Source organism: Asparagus officinalis, chromosome 5 (genome assembly GCF_001876935.1).
Source record: "Asparagus officinalis chromosome 5, Aspof.V1, whole genome shotgun sequence".
NCBI classification, from domain to species: domain Eukaryota; kingdom Viridiplantae; phylum Streptophyta; class Magnoliopsida; order Asparagales; family Asparagaceae; genus Asparagus; species Asparagus officinalis.
In genome coordinates, this window is record NC_033798.1 from 110,285,024 (window position 1) to 110,302,885 (window position 17,862).

The 17,862-nt window shown below is 39.0% G+C and overlaps 1 protein-coding gene across 1 annotated transcript; it reads right to left on the minus strand.

Moving 5' to 3' along the window:
- LOC109842360 (phosphoacetylglucosamine mutase-like) lies at positions 334-13,050 on the minus strand. Its single transcript, XM_020411247.1, is given in 10 exon segments — positions 334-2,766; positions 4,370-4,449; positions 4,623-4,806; positions 4,809-5,040; positions 5,151-5,399; positions 5,480-5,622; positions 5,707-5,793; positions 5,795-5,827; positions 12,601-12,863; positions 12,933-13,050. Coding segments are annotated over 10 exon segments (1,542 nt in total). The 3' UTR covers positions 334-2,613.

A 17,862-nucleotide genomic window follows, 5' to 3' on the forward strand; every position in this document is an offset into this window, starting at 1 on the left:
TCTCCCAGACTAACATGTAGGGTATAAAAACCATGACTTTCAATAAAAGGGATTGAACACAACCAGAAACCTGAAATGGGGAAGGACCAAAATAATTGCTGTTGCTTGAGGTATTGACGTATCTATTCCTAGCGAAAGGGTAGTCAAAAAATGTAGTAAGGAGTGGGCTTAGAGCCAGCAAGCAAAGTAAGGCAAAGGGCCTTTTTCATTTTAATTTATAACGGTCAAAACTCCCTTGAGCGACCGCTTTCCAGTAGAGTTAACCGTTTGCTCACTACATCAATATCTGTTGAGGATATAAAGCACAAGAATGCAATCAAAAGCGCCGCGAATAAAACGTCAAAAGAGTTCTACAATTGGACGTCAACTTTATGTAAATCTTTTACGTAATACACGTTCATCTACCTGAAATGTATAAGTTCTATCCTCACATTAAAAAGGCCTAGTTTCTGGCAAATAGTGATAGATTGCTGGCCAGAAAAGAGCCACCAAAATTTGAGTCCATACAAAGGCCTGACGTTCAGCATATTCTTATACAAATAACCATTCAGGAACAATTATGACATGATTTTGGAAAAAAAATATTAGAATTTGTACAAGAATGGACGAATAAAACATCGCCCCTGAGAGTCCCCTTTCTTTTCCATAATATTAGAATTTGGAAAAAAAAATATTAGAATTTGGAAAAAAAAAACAAATTAAGGTTTATTTTCATTATGCATTTCTTCTACAATGCCATACACGATCCTCATTTAATCAAATAAAAAAACATGCCAACCCAACACAAAGCACCTATTCAAGTTTGTTAAGGGTGGGGCTTAATGTTATTACATATCAAATTCTTCAGTTTTGTAAACTGCAGAACAAGGGATGTCATATAAAACAGACATGTAAAATGACCATATGCAGATCATGTGCAGCTAGTTGGCTGGAGCATATGTCGCTGAATAACTATAGCTGGCAGTTACATATTTGAGAAGCATATAAGCAGTTTAGCTGGTTTTCTAACTTGGTTAACCCGCTAGTAGTATCTATGTTTCTTAGTATCTTGCGACTGGCAAGAGTTTTTATCCACCCCTCAGAAATCTCCCATTGTATACCCACCTCAAATAAAAGGTGTTAATGGATTTTCATTACATTCCTCGGATAATGAGGGCATATGCATAATTTTCTTGACTATTCTTAACTATAGAAGGTAAACAAGCATAGCATAACTTGAATATAAATAGGTAAAAGACCAAAATCAGTGCATCTTTTTTCTTTTTCTTAAATTGAATTTCAAACAATCCCTGTTCTAACTTTTGCTTTGGTTAAAGTTAGGTTTGAAAACTGAATTTACTAAGGTTGCACTAAAAAATATCTACCCTTGACTGTTTTTGTTGAAAATGCCAGGGCTAGAAATGGACTGGAGACTGAGAGACCTGATCTCTTACCAGAATGGTGCAGTTTTACCTTAGTTCCCAAAAAGAAATTGTGCATAGCTTCTGCTTGTGTGTGTGCATGTGTAATTTTAAAGGAACTGTTGGGTTTTGGATGATGGCTACAAAAACATCGTGTTTTAGGGTTGCTTCAGGCTAAAACCAGACGGTTAAAACCAGACAGTACTATGAATTTGAAATCCATCTCCTTGAAGCTTGGGTGGTTTTGATTTTCTTAGTATTTCTGATCAAATAGTTCAAGCTGGAAAAATCTATTCTTATTGGATGAGCAGATTTTGGAAGTCTGGCTTAATTTTTTTTTTGTGTTTTGGATGTTACTCCCTCAAATGCATTATAACTTATTGCAGAATTCATTACTGTTAATTGCAGATTAATGTGAATAGAAACATGATGAAATCACTTATTTAACCTTTTATCATTATAAACATCTTAATTCCAAATGATGTCAACTGAAAGTGAAAATAAAAAAAAGGGGGATAACAAAGTTCCACAAGCATAGTGAAGTAAACCTTGCCCATAAATCAAATTCAATGGTTTGGGAAGTTAAATAACTTTAGGTTTGAGGGAGATGAGGTATTAATATAAAAAGGTCTGTAGGAAAAACCAAATGAGGAGTATTCACAAGGGTTATATTCAAATTTGAAAAACATAATTAATTAGTAGCATTGCTTAATACAGATGTACTTCGTTTAATAATTCAATATCGGCATGGTTATACTTGGATTACTAAGTGTCATTAGTGCTTGTAAATTGTACCTTTTAAACCTGGTGCTCATGCTTTCCATTTGTTTATATTTCTTCTCTTACTCATGTCAGTTTATCATTAACTTGGGTGTCGAATGTTGTTTACAATTATACTACTTAATGTCGTTTTGAATCTCATTAGCCATAAATCATATGCGCTCATAAAAAGTTATTATATCTAATAAATCATATGCAATTTAGAATTTTTCTACAATTATTTCTTATATTCTTTCACCTGAATTCTGATTGTCCTGTGTTGTGGCATACATACTATATACACGCTACCTAGGCAGTGTTAGCACGACACACTCGGTAAACATATAATGGAGGATACTGTAATTCTGTAAATTAATATTTTCTTATAAAACAGATCGAGAAGAACATTATATCAGATTGGATTTTTCAACAGAAAATCAAACTGAGAAACAAATCAAAGTTGCATCGCAGGTATAAGAGGAGTCACTTGAAAGTAGTATAACTGCTTACCAGTCTCAGCATATATCAGCTCTTGTAAACCTAATGGTTTCACAACTTGTGTTTCCGCATTTGCTGTGACAACAGCACTTCTATCTGCAACTTTTACCTAAGGATTGCAGAGCATTAGGAATTTGCTGAGCTAAGAGTATCAAGAAAGATATTTTATTAGTTTTGAGAGAGAAGAATGTAGGCTAAAGTCAAGAAAGATGAATAAAGTACTGCCACAAAAAGGCATATACTAAAATTACATGTGCACCATGAGTGCAAACTATAGAGAAAAGAACAATAAAAATTTAGTTGTTTGTTTGCACAAGAGCAACAAACATAAATATTTACTTGTTAAGTTCACATCATGTTAGTGTAAAACTAACCCTTAACCTGGACCATGCCATCAGAGCTTTGGTGTCATGGAAGGCCGTTTAAAATGGTACAAGAGCAACCCAGATTTAATACCCACCAGTACGTATTTAAAGGTATATTTAGAAAAGAAGGTACAACCGCATGAAATAGTCTACGCACCAACCCATAAAAAGGGCGCTAAACCCACGAGCATGTTACAGTATAAACATATAACCCTAAAACTCTCACGGCAAATTTGGAGTTTTGGTATAGCAGAAAGAATTTTAAGACATTTTAGTTTCAAAGAAACTCTTGAGTCACTTGTGATCAAACCAAAAGCATTTACATGTTAGCAAGTTGTCAAATGTCAAAGGAGTTTGGGCCACTTTGTGTAACCCCAACCCTACCTGATTCCTCATTTTCTTTGTTGTACTGGTATACCATTTCATATTCAGTCTTCTTGCCACAATTGCGAAAACTCGTATCTTTAACCAACAAGCACACATGCCAAGTCCAGAAGACATGCATTTCAAACAATAATACACTGTCACAACCTGTAGAAACAAAACAGTGAAAACCTCCTATATAATTTCAGCTAACAGTCATGCAAGGTCAGCCCTAAAGACATGCATTTCAAGCAATGCTCTGCTGTCGGAACCTAGAGAAGACAAATATATTTCCTTTTTGTTCATCTTCAACCATCATCAATCATCACCAATTGGCCGTAAGCAAGGTACTCCATTTTGGGCCATGTACGTGTGTTCGACTCACCACTTCTGACATGAATCTGTGTTCGACAAGCATGAGACACTGTACGCGTGTTTTATCTGTGTCCAGTAACGAGCAAGTTCAGACATGAGTATGGCCGATATCGGGTTAGTATCAAGGAAGATTTTGGATGGTTATACGTGACATGTTGATGTTGGACCCTCAATGGAGCATGTTCAATAGGAGACTAGATTAGGAAGAAGGAATCTTATTAAGAATTATACAACTGGTAAACATTCTCAACAAGTGTCTCCATTAAATATATTATTTTACCATTTAAAATCTATTAGGTCACTAGTACCAATTGTCCAAACTTTTACAGCAGATAACGGGAATAATAGAAGTATACTTAGCACTAATCATTTGTAGCATCTTGTGTCTATATCTCTAGATAGTTGTTGGACAAAAAAGTCAAAGTCAACATTGATATGCATATATCTGGTAAAGTGGATATAACTTTCATTTAATTCTAAGTTTGTTATAAAATCAGTCAACATCAAGAAGTAAAGAAATGGAAAAAGTAGGTGAATAAAATTGAAACCTGTTATTCTGGGTAAGCTATCCTTTAGAAAAGAAAACATGTACACGGGGATAGACTTTACCTTTAACTGTTTGCTTGGTAGGTCGTGGTAAAGCTCACTCCATCTGTTAATGGACCATCCATAATATTGTAAAATTGCCTCTGCCAAAAGCAAGCCACTAAGAGTACTGCTTGATTGATCAATCGATTAATAGCCAACAATCTTAAAACAGCATTACGACTCTCAGAATGTAAAATAAATAGTAATAACAATCACTAATTTTCCAGAACTATGAAGGCACATATATGTTGTCATATAAGGTAACTCAGTTAACCTGGACAAGAAGCAAGCTCTTTCTCCATATCCTCCAGGTTAGATATAAAATCTTTTGAAAATAGAATTGTCCCGTGGCCATTTGCCTCAAAATAGATACCAATGTTATATTCTGAAGCTTTCGTGTGCAAATATTTCACACCAGTTGGAGTAAATACAACTTCCAAGCCTAGCTGTTTGAGGTATAATGTGTTGAAGCACCATTCGCATATGCCGTTTGCACAATGCCCAGACTTGATGATAATCTGTTTCTCAACTTGTCATTTTCCATTCTGCTAATAGTATCTAATTGTTCCTTGATAAAAATAGCAAAGAGAGATAGTATCTTATCACCATCAACAAGATCAACACTACTGCTATTTGCCGATAATAGTCGAAAATAGACAAGCCTATCAGCATCACCATCCAAGCTTGCACACCTGAAATACTAAACAAGTTTATATAATAGGCATTATATCAAAATCCAAACCAAAGGTTGAAGCACACAGAACACATACAAAGTGTAGGAAGAAATAGGACAACACCTCACCTTATGCCCACATTACCAGAACCAAACCCGTAGGGAACAACCTTCTCCTTCTGTACATGATCTGCACCAACATTCTCATTAAGAACACCTTCTCTTTTCCTACCTAAATTTCTTACTTCAATTTCCAACCCGGTTAGCATTCCTTTCAATTCCTCAAGTTTTCCTCCACCAACACCATTTGCTCCATCTACTACAAGTTTTGCATCCACCAGCTTAGCCATTTCTTTGGGAACCAGATCTACAAGGCACCTGCATCCACCATTCACATCTTGAACCAAACAATGTACAGATACTTCATCAAATTGTATAAATGGTCATTTTGGACTGACCTAAAAGATCTAGCAAGTTGTTCAAAATAATCTGATTCAGATGCTTTCATCCTTTTGTTCCTCCTTCTAACCATCCAATGAAGTTGTGGGGTTGTCAAGATCCCCATGTCGAATGCAACTGCCCCAATTACAGCGCTAACACCCTGCAAAAATTTCCAACGAATAATATCTGCCATTCACTGAAAAATAGGTGAGAAATTACAACCTACTTGGAGGACACAGCACACCTGTTTCGCTGCTTCAGACAAAGCGTGGCCACTAGGCCTTGTGTCTCTTCCTAGTAAGATCTCTGCAGAATTTAATCCGCCTAACGGTTATATTCTCCTCCTCTATAAACTTTAGAACTACCTGCCAATACAAAATGAAAAAACTATTTAAAAAAGAATCAGCAAAGTTTACACAGTAAGGAAAGAAAAGGAATTGGCATCTTTTACTGGCATTACTGGCATCAGGGCCTATGCAATAGTGCACCCTTGCTAATTACGCGCGAACATGTATTATATAAAAGGGATTGCGAACACACCCCTTGTAGTATCACTGAGTTGCACTTACTATCCCTGTAGTATTTTTTGTTGCATGCACACCCCTTGGGAACCAAACTTCATCCCAAATTACAAAATTAGCCCCAAGTGAAAGTCCTCTCTTATCCCAAAAATCAAAATTTAACTTGTGTCGTTTATATTTCATCCATTCTCACCTGTTCTCACCCATCTCAAGGATGCAAACTCCAGCATCAAAATTGTTCACCGAAGTCAACAGTAAGGAAAAAGACGACTCTATGACTTTTGCTACTAATAAAACTAAAAAGCTACTGCGGATTTTTAAGTCTCCCCTACTACAATGTCCACAACTCATAAGTCAACCCACAATTAACAAGATAGAAAGTAACTCCAATCAAGAAGAAGAACACAGAGATTTATGTGGTTTAGTCGACCAACTTTCACATACATTCACGAGGTAACAATATGAGAAATTCATTATGTATCAAGGAGAACTACAAGAGGAATCGCTCAATTCTCATCTCTCAATCTCTCAACCTCACATACATAATCAATTTTCATAATCTCACAAAAACACACTCCTTATAATCTTTTGAATGGACAAAGACTACAAAACTTCTCCCAATATTGTAATCTTTTGCACGGATAAAAATTACGAAACTCTCGCCTCTCGCACACTATTCTTGAATCTGGTTTACGCCATCAGTTGACCTAGATTACAAGAATATCAGCTCTCTACTTTTCTCCTTAGTTTTTCCAAGAACAATAGAAGACTATATATAAAGAAACCAAAACCCTATCTCTAGCCTGACTTCCCAATTAGAATAGGATTTAAGCTCCTTATCATGATGATCCATTATCTCCTAATCATTATAGACCTCTAATTCTATCTAATTCTCATAAAGTGATACAAAGAATCAAAGACACAATCCTAACAAAAACCATAAAATGGCCATAAACAAATTCAACTAGCATTTTGTTAAGAATCAAAGCTTTGAACAGAGAGAAACTCAACAAATGTGGGAATGAATCTCATTATCTTATTGAACAACTCAGGCTTCTTAAATAGCCTTCACATCATAACAGAAAATAAAATGAACTAATTGCTACTTGATTTCAGCAACTGAATACAGCAACTGAATAACAAACTAAACAGACTTATTTCAACAGAACTTAAACTGAAAGCTAAATAACTGGTTCTTCTCTTCATTCCCTCCCTAAAACTAGTTCTCAACTAGTTTAACTCAGGAACTCGATGAACACCAAGCTGAGCTCTAAACTTCTGGAAAGCTTCCAAGGTAAGAGGCTTTGTCATCACATCTGCTAATTGGTTTTGAGTCCCACAGTATACCAGCTCAATAGCACCATCTCGAGTTAAATCACGAAGGAAATGGAATCGCACATCAATGTGCTTACTTCTACCATGGAGTACTGGATTCTTTGACAATTGAATAGTAGAACTATTATCACAAAAAATCTTCGTACACTTACTCTCCTTCAAGCTTAGTTTCTCAAAAATTCTCTTCATCCATATAGCCTGACTTGCACATCCAGCTGCAGCCACGAATTCAGCCTCTGTAGTAGATAATGTGACAATTGGTTGTTTCTTCGAAGACCAAGCAACAGCTCCTGAGCCAAGCATAAACACATATCCCGACGTGCTCTTGCGATCATTCAAGTCTCCTGCATAATTACTATCTGTATATCCAACAAGTTTTTCATCTCCTCCTTTCTCGTAAAAGACACCAAGCTCCAAAGTTCCTCTCAAATACCTCATAATTCTCTTGACCGCCATCATATGTAATTCTGTTGGTCTCGACATGTATCTGCTCACCAAACTCACAACATGCATCAAATCCGGCCTCGTAGTTGTGAGATACATAAGGCACCCTACCATTTGCTTGTACAGAGTCTCATCAACCTCAACTCCATTTTCATCTTTGAATAACTTGCAACCTGGAATAATCGGATTGTGGACTGAATTGCAATGTTCCATTCTGAACTTCCTTAAAACTTCCAGAGCATATTTCCTTTGGCACAAATAGACTCCATTTGACCTTTGCAAAACTTCAATGCCAAGAAAGAATCTCATTCTTCCCAAATCAGTCATATCAAATTCTTTAACCATAGAACTCTTAAATTCATCAAACATAAATTCATCATTGCCAGTAAATATTAAATCATCAACATATAAACTGACAATGAGAATTTTACCTTCAACCTTTGTCTTGATGAACAGAGTTTGTTCGCTATAGCATTTTTCAAATCCCTGACTCACAAAATGTGCCTCAATACGACTGAACCAAGCTCGTGGAGCTTGTTTAAGTCCATATAAGGCCTTTTTTAACTTGTACACCTTCTGAGGACACTTCTTCAATTCATAGCCTCTTGGTTGCTCTACGAACACGTCTTCCTTCAGCTCTCCATGCAAAAATGCTGATTTAACATCAAGTTGAAAGAGACTCCATCCTCTTTGAGCTGCCAATGCCACAATCATCCTTACAGTATCCATCCTTGCAACTGGTGCAAAAACTTCCGTATAATCGATCCCTTGTTGTTGCACGTAACCTTTAGCGACCAATCTAGCTTTGAATTTGTCTAGCTTTCCATTCTCCTTAACCTTAGTCTTATACACCCATTTCAGCCCTATCTTCTTCGCGCCAGTAGGCAAACTGGTGAGCTCCCAAGTATCATTTCTCTCTATTGCCTTGATTTCAGAGTCCATTGCTAACCTCCAGTTCTCATATTTTACTGCTTCTTCAAAGTGAGTTGGGTCAGAATCAGAAAAGAAAGCTGAAAGCAAATTCATACTTACATCTTCCTCTTCTGACAGTCCCTCTCCACTATCATAATCTCGCATTCGAACTGAAGGTCTTCTAATTCTTCTATTTCTCTCTTCTTCTGGACTTGTTGACTCTCTTTGATCTTCTGCTTCTGATTCCTCCCTCACTTCATCCGTAGCCTCTTCATTTTCTTCACTGGCTGTACCATCATAGCCTTCATTCACTGCTTCATTTTTTTCTTTATCATTCCATTCCAAATCAGCCAACACAAACTCTTCATAGCTCTTGTCCCAATCCCAAGACTTGTCCTCCTCGAACACAACATCCCTGCTCACTATTACCTTCTTTGTGATGGGGTTATAAAGACGATATGCCTTGGATTCTTCACTAATGCCCAACAACCAACTTTGTTCTTTTTGCATCTGGAACATGTACATGAGCCACACACCCAAACACTCTAAAGTGTTCCACTGATGGCTTTCTTCCGCACCAAGCTTCCTCAGGAGTCTGATCCTTCATAGCAAAAGTTGGACATCGATTAAGAACGTAGAATGTCCAATTTACTGCTTCTGGCCAAAAGGTCTTGGGAACCTTCTTTTCAGATAAAATGCATCGAACCATGTTCATCACTGTTCGATTTTTTCGCTCAGCCACTCCGTTCTGTTGAGGAGTATAGGCTGCAGTCAGTTGTCTTTTGATGCCGTGCTCCATGCAGAACTCATTGAACTCAAAGGATGTGAATTCTCCCCCTCGATCTGTTCTCAAGCATTTAATATACTCTCCTGTTTCTTTTTCAACATAATTCTTAAAGCGCTTAAACATGCTCAATGCTTCTGACTTTTCTACTAAAAAATAAGTCCATGCTTTTCTAGTAAAATCATCAATGAAACAAATGACATACCTCTTTTTGCTATTAGAAATAGGAGATATTGGACCACATATATCAGCATGAATAAGTTGAAGCCTTTTTGTAGCCCTCCAATTACTCTTCCGTGGAACTGGATCTCTGTGTTGCTTCCCAATTAGACAACTTTGACACACTCTTGATGGAGACTTGAACTGAGGCATACCTTCTACCATATTCCTGTACTGCAACATCCTTAGACCTTTGTAACTCAAGTGTCCGTAGCGACAATGCCACAGATTTGCTTCATCATGTGAATAGGTGTAGAGGCAGGATGGTTTTGAATCAATGATCTTTTGAGGCAAAGAGCTTGCAACCATCACAAACATCCGGTTTGTTGTCATGTCAGATGTAACAATCAGTCCTCTCTCTGGATGATATATCTTGAGCCTTCCATTTTGAATGAGAATAGTCAGTTCCCTTTCTTGTAGTTGTCCGATACTCAGCAGATTATTTCTCAATTCAGGCACATAGTAAACTTCACTGATAACATGTGTAAAGCTTCCTACTTTCAATCTCACATTACCTCTGGCTGTCACTTCCATTCTTGAGTTATTGCCCAGCTTCACTCTGTGTTTGAAACTTTCATCAAGATCATAGAACAAACTCTTGTCACCGCTCATATGATTGCTGCATCCCGAGTCTAAGAACCAAATATCTTCTCTTCGAGCTCCATTGTCTTCTTCATAAGCCATGAGCAGCATCTCTTCTTCTTCTTCTTTTCCCATCTCAGCATAATTGGCTTCTTTATCCCAGCTTGGACACTCAAATTGAAAGTGTCCAAGTTTGTGACACTTATAACACTCTACAGTAGCCTTATTGTACATTTGCCTACCTCTTCCTCTTCCTCTGCCCCTATAAGCACCTCGACCTCGTCCTCTTTCACCTCGGTCTCTTCTTTCTTCAGTTGCAACTTTCAATACGTGATCTTCACTGCTGGTTCTTCTAAACTTTTGTTCATGAACAATCAAGGAGCTTTGAAGTTCATCCACAGAAAGACAATCGATGTCATTTGATTCTTCGATGGAGCATACAATGTAGTTGTACTTCTCGGTGAGAGTTCGCAGAATCTTCTCCACGATCTTGACATCTTGCATATCTTCTCCATAATTGCGCATATCATTTGCCACCATCATTACTCTGGAAAAATAGTCCGTTACAGACTCTCCATTCTTCATCTCCAGAATCTCAAACTCTCTACGAAGAGCCTGAAGTTGAGCTTTCTTAACCCTGGTATTCCCTTGATACTTTGTCTTCATGGAGTCCCATAATTGCTTGGATGTGCTCTTGTGGCTGATTGTCTTCAAGATTGACTTGTCTATTGACTGGAAAAAATAATTTTTGGCCTTCAAGTCTTTCAGCTTGAGCTCCTCCAAGGATTTGCTCTGTGCATTAGTCAGCACAATTTCAGCAGCCGGCTCAGTATAACCAGGATCGATTACGCTCCAGTATTCTTTCGATCTCAGCAGATTCTCCATCAGCATGCTCCAGTGATCATAGTCCCCATCAAATCTGGGAATGCTCAGCAAGTTGTGTCCTTCAGTCGCCATCGTGATCTCACTCTTTCTCTCAGAGTATTTCTCTCAACCACTCTTTTCTCTTGAAGTGTTTCACTCACTCTCTCTTTCTCACAATCACTCTCTTTCTCACAATCAGGCCCCTATGCAGGCTCTGATACCACAATGTTAAGAATCAAAGCTTTGAACAGAGAGAAACTCAACAAATGTGGGAATGAATCTCATTATCTTATTGAACAACTCAGGCTTCTTAAATAGCCTTCACATCATAACAGAAAATAAAATGAACTAATTGCTACTTGATTTCAGCAACTGAATACAGCAACTGAATAACAAACTAAACAGACTTATTTCAACAGAACTTAAACTGAAAGCTAAATAACTGGTTCTTCTCTTCACATTTATGTTGCAATACATTAAGAAGCTTGATTCTCCATTTGTTTGCATTTTCTTCTCCAGAAAGCAATAAGAAACATGGTAGAGGCTGCTGTAATGATAAACTAGATATCTTCCTTTGGGTTTCACCAATTGATGGGAAGAGTAAGGTATAACTGAAAAAAAAAGAGAAAAAGAACGAGAGAGACATTAAATTGAGATCTAATTCTCTAATCTCACTCGTCTGCCCCATTCAAACGGAGCTCAAACAGGTTTCAATGGTGTAGTCCTAAGAGAACAAAGAGCGAAAACGAGAGCAAATGAGTTAGAAAGGTGTCCAACCCATCCAGGGGCATTTTGGGTATTATAAAAGGAGGGCATCTCACATTTAATATGGGTCAGAGGGAGTTTGGTTCCTGGGGGCGTAAACGCAACAAATACTATAGGGAGCGAGTTCACAATTAACCCTATATAAAACAAGAAGAAATTTTCTAAACAAACCCATTCATAATTTTTTTTCTAAAAATAAACCCACTTGAGTTTTATTTACAAAAATAGACCCATTTTGTCTTAATCCGGTTTCTAAATAGTCGTGGTAGCCAACCCCGACTATTTAGTGCATAGAATGTTAGGGTTTAGGGTTATAATTGAGGATTTACAACCTCCTAAATAGTCGGGATTGACAACCCCGACTATTTAGGAACCGAATTAAGATAAAATGAGTCTATTTTTGTAAATAAAACTCAAGGGGTCTATTTTTAGAAAAAAAATATGAATGGGTTTATTTAGAATTTTTTTTCTATAAAACAACTTTAACTAACGAAGAAGTAACATCCTTCTTAAAACATAAACAAATGATAACAGAAGACTCTCAAGCAATTTTAGTTATAAAGAGAACCCATCTCTTCTATGCATGATATCCGTCAATTTCTCATCTACTTAACCAAATTATAGGGGGGAAAACAATAAATTTTGAACTTTAGCTTCCATTAAGAGAGACAGAGAGAGAGAGAGAGAGAGAGAGAGAGAGAGAGAGACTGACATCGAGAAGGCACTTGGGATCAGGAGCATTGGCAAGGGCATCAGCGAAGGGCTCCCACTGCTGAGTCAGCATCCCTCCATCAGGATCAGCGATCTTGACGCCGTTATCGTTAACGGGGTTGTGAGATGCCGTGATCATGAGGCCGATAACGGCGCCGGTCTTCAGAGATCGGAGCGCCGCCAAGATCCCCGCTCGAAACACCGTCGACGTCAGCATCGACGCCTCGGCTCTGAATCCGGCTGTGCCATAAGAGAATTTGAGCCCTGCAATTGGAGGAAATATTAGTTTTTTCTTTATGGAATTTGAGTGAGGCGAAATGAGATTGGACGAACCTTGAGGGAGTGGGAATCGAGAAGCCACTGGTGCTGATTGATGCTCGTCGCCATGAGAGAGAGAGAGAGAGAGAGAGAGAGAGAGAGAGCACTGGTGCTGATTGATGCTCGTCGCCATGAGAGAGAGAGAGAGAGAGAGAGAGAGAGAGAGAGATTGTCGAGTTTGTTCGCAGTGAGAGTTCGATTCTGGATCCTAGACGATCTCAAGGGGCTCCAAATGGCATCAGGTTAATATTCGCGGAATCGAGTCAAGTCGAATACTACACTATTTGCATTCGAATTCTATATATTCGAAATTGTATTCGAAATAGACTCGGATACTGAAACGAGTTAGGGCTGAGCATGGTTCGGTTCAAACCGAATAAACCGACCGAACCGACCCGAAAAAATCGATTTTATGAGTAGGGCGGTTCGGGTCGGTTTGAAAACTTTTTAACCCGAACCGACCCGAACCGACCGAATATAGTGCAATACTACCCATTCTGATCTCAAACCCTACCCGACCTGTCTCCAAAGAGTCAAAGATTCAAACCCTAAACTTATTTTCTGAATCATTATGGGTTAAAAACAATATCATTATATTAATGTTTAATGCTTCATAATCTCCTACTTTTTTTTCTTTAACACAGTTTGTTGTTTGATAAGAAGTTTGATGAAGTTAGAACTGAACAAACTGAACCGAACCGTACCGAACCGACTTGCAACAGTTCGGTTCGGTTTTGAATTATAGGCGGTTCGGTTCGGTTGTTTAAATTTTGGTAAAAACCAAACCGAACCGACCGTTGCACACCCCTAAAATGAGTTCGGCTTCGATTCGTTTATGCACACGTTAAATATTTGTGAATATTCTATTAGGACTTGGGAAGAGAAAGGATCCTCATCGAACGCGAGAGTGAATCACGAGAGCTCGATAGAGGGATGGGATCATCGTCGATGATAGCTCCATTTTCAGTTGAATTGATTTGTGCGGCGAGAATGAGGGAAGAAGCTGAAACCCTAGATTGCAGATTGAGAGAAGGAAGCGATAGAGAGCGTTTTTTCTTCCCCAAATGAAACATCGATAGAGACCGTATTTGGCGTCGAATTGTTCTCTTTTGTTTTTTTTTAAGCTTGGTATGTGCTCGTTTGGTTAGAAATTTGGGGCCCTAAAGTAAGGTTTCGTCCAACCCACTATCTTATATATCATTCCAAATACAATCATAATAAGTTAAATATAGGAACACCATTGAGACAAAATGACGGATCTGTCACGACTACTGTCTGATTAACCATAAAAAGACATGGAAATTAACCCAAAATTCTAGAGTTAGGTGGTAGATAATTGGCTGCGTTGCACGTGCTCGAGTACATCACCCAACAACCCCTCCTCCCTCTGGGGTTAAAAAAAGGGAAAAATGTGCTCAGGCCTAAAAAACAGAAACTTCATATGACGAGGCCCCTCATAGTTTCCCCTATGTGGATCAGCCGCTTGAAGTGTGACACTTTGTGCTGCAGCCCTTTTTTAGCAATTATTACATGTCAGCTAAGCTAAAATCCCCAAATTATCCTTATCCTCTCTCCTCAATCCCTCAGACCCAGCACTCATATCCTCTCTCTCTCTCTCTCTCTCTCTCTCTCTCTCTCTCTCTCTCTCTCCTCTCTCTAAAACTAATGGCTTTCTTAAGCTCGTCGCTCTGGCCCTCGCCTTCCTCGTCGTCGCTGCCTCCACCCAGGCCCCCAAAGCTCCCCTCGAGTTCGCCGCCACCTCCCCTCCCCTCCTCCGCCCGTCCTCGTTGTTGTAGATCGTCGCCGCTCCCCCTCCGTAGAAACTATTGTGCTGCTTGTAGTACGGTTTCAGACTTAGGTTGCAATTAATTGCAATCTTTTTTAAGGTGAAAAGGGAATTTAAGTAGCAACTCTAGTTGCAATCAAACTCACGAAAGCCAAAAAATCTGTTACCCCAAAATAAACGTGTATAGTACAATTATGAACACAATTTACAAACTAAATCAATCAACTACAACTACATGAGCACACACCATGAGCAAGACAAGTTGTCACTACATCCACGACTGGCTCTACAACTTCAACAACACTGGCAGGCCTGACTAGTGCATGTACCCCCTCCCTCGTCGCCGAGCTCAGAAAGACATGCACACCGAACACTACTGGCTCCAGAATCTCTAACGAGACCGTCTATCTCAACCCGACCTCAGGCAGCAGCAACCACTCATTCTAGAGCTCCTACTTCGACCACGTCCTCAAGAACCGCGACATCCTCCGCATCGAACAGCAGATGATCACCACAATGGACGGGATCAGGATTGCCAACGAGTTTGCGAACGAGTTTGAGGATTTCAAGAGGTACTTTGCGCTGGGGATGGCGAGGCTGAGGAGTTTGGGGGTGCTTACGGGGAAGGAGGGGAAGATAAGGAACAGTTGCCAGCGGACTAATTCTGGTAAAGTGTTGAAATGAGGGGAGTTAATTGGAAGTTGTTATTTTGAAAATTTTGGATGAATTCGGTTATTGATGCAAGTGCAGGCCGCCGCCTTCGTAACTGCGTCGCCGGTGGAGCTCAGCTTCCCAACTCACTCTGCGGCTATCACCTCGCCCAAATCAAAAGCCTACAGCTCAAACCATCGCGTGCTGAACTACCCGTGGAATATTAGTTCTAACCCGCGGCGTGTTAGTTCTAACCCGCAGCGTGTTAGTTCTAACCCGCAGCGTGTTAGTTCTAACCCTGAGCGTGTTAGTTCTAACCTGCGGCGTGTTAGTTCTAAACTGTGGCGTGTTAGTTCACACATACCGACGCCGCAGTCGTCACCATCGCTCTGATGGCGTCACAGTCGTCGCCATCGCTCTGATGGTCATCGCTCTGTTTGGTTCCATGTAACAACAGTATCAGCAATCTGAATATTTTGAGTTTGCTAGTCGCAGTTATTTGTTTCCATAGAACTATTACGCTGCTTGTAGTACGGTTTCAGACTTAGGTTGCAATTAACTGCAATCTTTTTTAAGGTGTAAAGGGAATTTAAGTAGCGACTCTAGTTGCAATCAAACTCACGGAAGCCTAAAAAATCTGTTACCCCAAAACAAACGTGTACATTATAATTATGAACACAATTTGCAAACTAAACCAATCAACTACAACTACAGGAGCACACACCATGTGTAAGACACGTTACCACTACATCCACGACCGGCTCTACAACTTCAACAACACCGGCAGACCGGAAGAGTGCATGGACTAACATGAGGCAAGTTAGAACTAACATGAGGCGGGCTAGAACTAACATGAGAGCCAAAGAGCCTAGAACTAAGATGAATTAGAGCTAGAAATAGATAGAACTAACATAGAGCAGGCTAGAACTAACATGTGGCGGGTTAGAACTAATATGAGGTGGGTTAAAACTAACATGGGGCAAGTTAGAACTATCTTGAGAGCCCAAGAGCCTAGAACTAAGATGAATTAGAGCTAGAACTAGCTAGAACTAACATGGAGCGGGTTAGAACTAACATGGGGCGGATTAGAACTAACATGGGGCAACTTTGTCACGCCTCGCTTTCCAAAATACCTGGGAATAGGAACGTGAACAAGCCCGCAACGTATTAGATTAAAGAGAATAAATAACATTTCTCCTCAACCTAATACGCTAAGCATCTGGAAATAAATATGCAAAGACACAGGTCCCCGATCACAAATAGCGAGAATATAATAGACAAACTCAGAACAAAATATCCATATCACAAGTGAATATCATCCAAGACATAATATTCGGGTCAAACATGCCCTTATACATAACTGAACAAATGAATACTGAAGAAATATAAAATACATTGTTTAACAGAAATAGAAGGGAAAAGACTACAAAAACAACTAGGATCATCAAATAAGACGAGATACTAAACTTAGGCCTATTCTTCAACTTTATCTGCAAGGCACTCCTGCTGAGAATCATCTGGCTCCTGGCGATCTCCCATCTGGACCTGTTCTTCCTTTAAGTCTGACGTACACCAGAGAAAATAGGTGTACGTCAGCGTGTATGGCATACGATAAGACCCCACAAAAGAAAAGAATGAACAAAAACCCAATGCAAAAAATGACACAACAACAGAAATGACAAAGAAACATACAACTGGAAATCCAATAAAATCAACTAAGTAACAAGTCGATCATGCATCAAGCGATCAAAATAATCATCCAAGTAACAAAGGTCATACAACTAGATGTAATTAATACTTAAAAATTTACAACAAGAGACATAGTACGTCGAGCGAAATAATCCAAACAAGGAAACTCTCATGTATATACCATATGTCTCAAACTGTAGATAATTAAATATTAACCCCGATCTATGTATGAAAAGAAATACAACTAGCCTACATCTCACAAGAAATCATACATAGCCAAGAAACGAGGTCATGTAACTAGTCATCCTATAACACGTCACTTGTTCACATCTCACACAGAGTCAACGCTCATATCATCGGATAACTGACTATTCACAAATCCCCTACGTGCATCCAATACCACTACACAAACTCGGTCAGAGGACTACACGCAATCCATTTTCAGCCTGGTCCGGACTCAAGCTAAACTTGGGTGAATATCAAATTCACGGTCCAAAGTAGCGACACCGATCTACTTTGACCCAACAAACCAACCCTATTGGCGACACTGATCCACTGGTGCTAGCCTGGAAGATATATTAATAGCCATATCCGATCACATGAACAAAGACTTCTCCATCCTAACTCTTTTCATTTTTCTAAGTCAACAACACACAAGCTTCTAGGTCTTATTCATGTCACTATAGTCATAAACTCCTAACGATTCTCAATCACAATAAGGAACAATCAATGCAACTAATCATGTGTAATAATATCATGGTATATCAGACAATCAAAATTAAGAATTATAAATCATAAACAACGTCTACATAATTCAGA